The sequence below is a fragment of the Bidens hawaiensis genome, unplaced genomic scaffold (assembly GCF_021521415.1).
Source record: "Bidens hawaiensis isolate Kalapana, Puna unplaced genomic scaffold, B.hawaiensis_p1.1 tig00001179_1, whole genome shotgun sequence".
Taxonomy (NCBI): Eukaryota; Viridiplantae; Streptophyta; class Magnoliopsida; order Asterales; family Asteraceae; genus Bidens; species Bidens hawaiensis.
In genome coordinates, this window is record NW_027491068.1 from 4,763 (window position 1) to 9,617 (window position 4,855).

Consider the following 4,855-nt stretch of genomic DNA (forward strand, 5'->3'; position numbering starts at 1 on the left):
TGCTGAGTGCGGTTCTTGGTTCACCCGATGACTCATCATCTGGTTCGTTTAAGGGAAAACTTCCTAATTTTTCCCCTGATGATGTCAAGCGGTTTAAAGCTGGTCTGCGTGAATCCACCATTAAAGCCAGGTATAATTTTATTTATATACATCTTTGTAGTGTCAAATATGTAAATATGATGTAATATATTTATAATTTATGTAGGGAACGGGTCAAGGTTTTCAGTGAGACTTTATCAGTGGTCAACAAGTGTTTTCCAAGTATTCCTTCAAGGAAGAGATCAAGACTGGATGTTGTACCTAGTGATCGTGCTAGTGGTTTACTTGTGAATCGTGCGCATATGGGGACAGGTGTTGGTAGGATGGGTACCCAAAGTCATTCCCTTACAAATGCTTTTGACTTTGACCAGCAGAAGGCTGATGAAAGGGGTAAAAATGTCATTCCTAATAAACGAACCAGAACTTCAATGGTTGAGGCGCGTCCAAACACTCCTGCTAGATCATCCGGGAATATGGATAGGGAAAAAGAAACTCTAAGGCTTCCAAATAATAATGCTTCTCAAAATGAGGGACCGATCGTTACCGATTGTAGCCGAAGGTTGGGAAAAGGCTAAAATGAAGAAGAAACGTACTGTTATAAAACCCGATACTACTTCAAGCCTGAGCTTAATGTCAACAAAAGCTAATGATGGATATAGAGAATCCAAGCAAGGAATGCATCCAAGGCATGTTCCTGATGCCATGTCACGGTTAAACGGTCCAGCTCAGCAGTCAGGTGTGGGCATGCGGTCTTCCATCCCGAGGCCCGAGCAGGAGAGAGATAGAAGTACTAGTTCTGAAAAGGAAAGGACAAGTCTCAGATCAGTTAACAAGTATAACATCATATTGTTTATATTCTTATTTAAATACTCAATTCCGTTATCATTTACTTAAGTATTCTTATTATCGAAACCAGGTCGAATGTACGAGAAGAGTTCATATCTGGTAGTCCGACTTCCAGCACAAAACTGAATGGGACCGGGGTCGTTCGAGGTCCTAGATCAGGGTCAAATGCAGTGCCTAAGTTATCAACAGTGGGTCAACGGGCAACTGCTTCAAGTGATTGGGACGTGGTTCATGGTACAAATAAAAACCCTGGATCATTCGGGTCCACTAACCGTAAACGTACACCATCAACGCGGTCCCCATCTCCACCGGTAGCCCAATGGGCCGACCGTAGGCCCCAGAAGATCTCACGCACCGCTAGGAGAACCAACCTTGTCCCTATTTTATCTACCAGTGATGAAGTCCCTGGTTTTGATAACACCAGTGACGTCACCGGTAGTGAAAGTGGGCCCGGGTTGGCCAAGCGGTTTGCAAATTCTCCTCAGCGGTTTAAGTCTAAAGGTGATCATTTTCCATCATCTACTTTATCTGAAAGTGAGGAATCGGGGGCTGCTGAAATCAGATCTAGAGATAAGGGAAAGAAGTCTGATGAGGTGGAAGAGAAAAGTCAACAGAATGGTCAAAAGATGTCAACTTTATTCCCGCCAGTAAGAAAGAATAAGGGGGTGAACGGGGAAGCTGTTGGTGATGGAGTCCGTAGAGCGGGGAGAACGGGGCGCGGTTTTGGTTCTGCACGAGGTTTTGCACCCGCTGTAGAGAAGATTTGCAGTGTGGGGACCGCTAAACAACTTAGAACTGCTAGACTTAGTTTTGATAAGTCTGAAAGGTTATATTTTATTATAATAGTTCTTTTTAAGTAGTTGTTTCCTGTTTGTTATTGAAATTTGTATCGTTTGGTAATTTGACAGCAAACCAGGTAGGCCTCCCACTAGGAAACTCTCGGACCGCAAAACTATAACGCGTCAAAAACAAACCCCATTTAATGCTGCTGCGGATTTTCCCGGTATATTTGATATTGACTTTTCAAACTTGTTTTTTATTAAAAGAAACATAGATTTCTGAAATTGGTTCTTTAATTATGTTAGTTGGTTCTGATGATGGACAAGAAGAGCTTATGGCTGTGGCTAAAGCGGTTCTAAATCAAAGTACTATTCTAAATCACCAACTTTTATATTTTTCTTGTATGAATACTTTGGTAAATCTAATTACTGGATTGGTGGTTTCAGCTCATGCTTTGTCCAATCCGTTTTGGAAGCAGATGGAACCGCATTTTGGGTTTATATCTGACGTGGACTTGTCCTATTTAAAGCAACAGGTGATGATTCTTCCTTGGGTTGAAAAGACAACATTAGATGTTGTAAGGTGAAACTTTTAATTTTCTTATTTTACTTTTATACAGGGTATCATTCAGTCCATTATGAAGACGTTAAACCCAGGTCAACAAGACAATGATAGTTCTGGTACACTTCCTAATGGAATAGAAAACAGAAGCATTGAACCAAGTCTCAAAAATTTTGCAACAGGAACCGCGAGCCTGGAGGGAATTCCCCTTTGTCAGAGACTACTTGCTGCCCTGATTTCAGAAGAAGAAGGAAACGAAGAGCTTCTTTTTAGTGGGAATAATGACCACAGTATTAACGTTTATGGATCTTCATTTGAGTTTGAAACACATGTAGAGTCAAGTGCAGTCAATCCTCAGTCCTTGCATAACTATGAACTTGGCGGGCGTGGTACTTTGCTAAGATCTTTTAGCGAGTCCATCCAGAGCCCGCCAGACCGTCATATCATGCCCATGTCAGAATTAACGGCCTTTACGGATTATCAGTATAATAGCATGTCAATAAATGAAAGACTTCTTGTAGAGATTCAGAGTATTGGACTCTATCCAGAACTTGTGGTATGTCGTTACTTTCATGTGTTTTTTTTACACCTCTATAAAAATATTTTTTAATTCAAGCACAAAGTGTAATGTAAATTTTTATGCAAACACATTTTTTTTGTCCAGCCTGATTCACCACGTAATGAGAATGATGGCATTGATGGAGAAATCCAACGACTTGAACGAAAACGCCATGAACAGGTAGCAATCTACTGCAACTTAAAATCTGGGAATTTTGTTAACTTTTTTTTTGATTGCTTTATCAATGGCTACATTTCAAGTACATAATGCACACTTTGGTAATTAGAACCGCACTGGTTTTGCACGTCAAATATAAAAACCGCATCTCATGATCTTGATTAACAGGTTTCCAGGAAGAAAAATCTGCTTGAGAATCTTTTGGAGTCCACTAATGAAGCAAAAGAGCTGCAAGAGAAGTAAGGATTTTTTTTAATCTCACCAAGTGATTTTTTATCTTTCTAATATGATCAATCGTGTGTGTAGGGAATTTGAACAACTTTGTATTGACAAGCTCACTGCAATGGCATATCAGAAGTACATGGTAAGTTCATTTATCTTTGTACCAAAATTTCTATAAAAATGTGCATACCATGATATCGATATTAGGTTTTTTTATATGTTCATCAGAGTTGTTGGGGTCCTCATGCACCTAAAAGTGTCGGTAGCAAAGTAGCCAAACAAGCCGCTTTAGGTTTTGTGAGACGAGTTCTAGACCGTTGCCATGAATTTGAAGCAACAGGCAAAAGCTGCTTTAACGAGCCTTTATACAAAGAAATGCTTTGTTCTGGTTCATCTCACTTGACGGACACACAACTCGAAGCCACAACAGATAATGAATTTGGTAAAATATTATTCACAGATATTTGCAATATATATTTTTTTTATTCACGCAAACGGTGATTTTGATTCTATTTTATAATTAAGTAGGTACACAACCGAGTCCTTCGTTGAATAACCATGAAATATATCCGTCTGGTTCATTCAACTTCTCTGAGCAAACTATTAGCAAAAACGATAGTGTATGGTCAAGCCGGGTCAAAAAGAGAGAATTATATCTTGATGATGTTGTTGCTGGTACTTCTTCCGGGATTGGAACAAAAATTATAAACAGTGTAAAAGGAAAGAGAAGTGAGCGGGACCGGGACGGTAAAGTAAACGGTTTATCCAGAAACGGAGGCCCGAAAGTTGGGCGACCCGCTTCCGTTAATGTTAAAGGTGAAAGAAAGAATAAAACAAAACCGAAACAGAAAACAACTCATTTGTCCGCTTCGTTCAATGGCCCGGTGGAAAACATTGAAGATCAAAACAGAACATTTTCTTCAGTCAATACGGTCAACGAGAACATTGACTACAAACAACTGGAGAACAGTGAGGAACCGCTTGACTTTTCCCACCTGCAACTACCTGAAATGGATGTTCTTGATGTGCAAGGTGAGGATATCGGTTCATGGTTGAACATTGATGATGACGTATTACAAGATGATGACTTTATGGGACTCGAGATTCCAATGGATGATTTATCAGATTTGAAAATGATGGTTTAAACTTGGAAGTTGATCATGTTATGTTGTATAGACACGCTTGTTATACCACTTACAGATCAAACATAACTGCTGGTGTCAAGAATAATCCCAGCCTGTGATTGGCCTACAGATCCATACATGTGTGGACGGTTTTCAATGGTATGGATTTTGGTGATATTTAATATATAGTGACTTAGTTTGTAAAAATCTTTTTTGTTTTCTTCTTATAAGCTAGGTTGTTCTACTTACTATATTTTAGGAAACAAGATTTATCGTTGTAGCATTTAAAGATCAGGGGACAATACCCCTTGTACATACGACTTATGTTCTCAATAAAATCAGTTTATTCATAAGTCTACTGTGTGTGTGTGTGTGTGTTCATATGTACGTTTATTTTCTACGCCCTAGATTTCTATCCGTCGTCATATACGGAAGACTTCTGCGAAAGAGAACCATCGATTCAGTGTTGCTGTAATTGCAGGTAAGTCATCATGATTCATATCTTCATTGATGTATTGATTTGAGTTTATAAGCTTATATCTTAATT

At 39.2% G+C, this 4,855-nt stretch overlaps 1 protein-coding gene across 2 annotated transcripts; it reads left to right on the forward strand.

The window, feature by feature from the left end:
- The first annotated feature begins 578 nt into the window (after nucleotides 1–578).
- LOC143563060 (uncharacterized) lies at nucleotides 579–4,653 on the forward strand. 2 transcript variants are annotated; one of them, XM_077050698.1, is made up of 11 exons: nucleotides 579–872; nucleotides 956–1,711; nucleotides 1,794–1,888; nucleotides 1,971–2,030; nucleotides 2,112–2,200; nucleotides 2,285–2,782; nucleotides 2,891–2,965; nucleotides 3,131–3,201; nucleotides 3,269–3,326; nucleotides 3,413–3,626; nucleotides 3,710–4,653. In XM_077050698.1, exons 1-11 carry the CDS (start codon nucleotides 616–618, stop codon nucleotides 4,327–4,329), a joined length of 2,793 nt encoding a protein of 930 aa, XP_076906813.1. In that variant the 5' UTR covers nucleotides 579–615; the 3' UTR covers nucleotides 4,330–4,653. The 2 variants fall into 2 exon arrangements, with proteins under 2 accessions (XP_076906813.1, XP_076906816.1); XM_077050701.1 differs by having other exon boundaries at nucleotides 3,713–4,653.
- The last annotated feature ends 202 nt before the right edge of the window (nucleotides 4,654–4,855 follow it).

Bases quoted from the DNA above. Each gene is read 5' to 3' on its own strand.
- LOC143563060 (XM_077050698.1), top strand. From the start codon at position 616: ATGAAGAAGAAACGTACTGTTATAAAACCCGATACTACTTCAAGCCTG. The intron at 1,712-1,793 runs GTTATATTTTAT...GTAATTTGACAG, and splicing joins AGTTTTGATAAGTCTGAAAG to CAAACCAGGTAGGCCTCCCA. The intron at 3,327-3,412 runs GTAAGTTCATTT...TATGTTCATCAG, and splicing joins TGGCATATCAGAAGTACATG to AGTTGTTGGGGTCCTCATGC.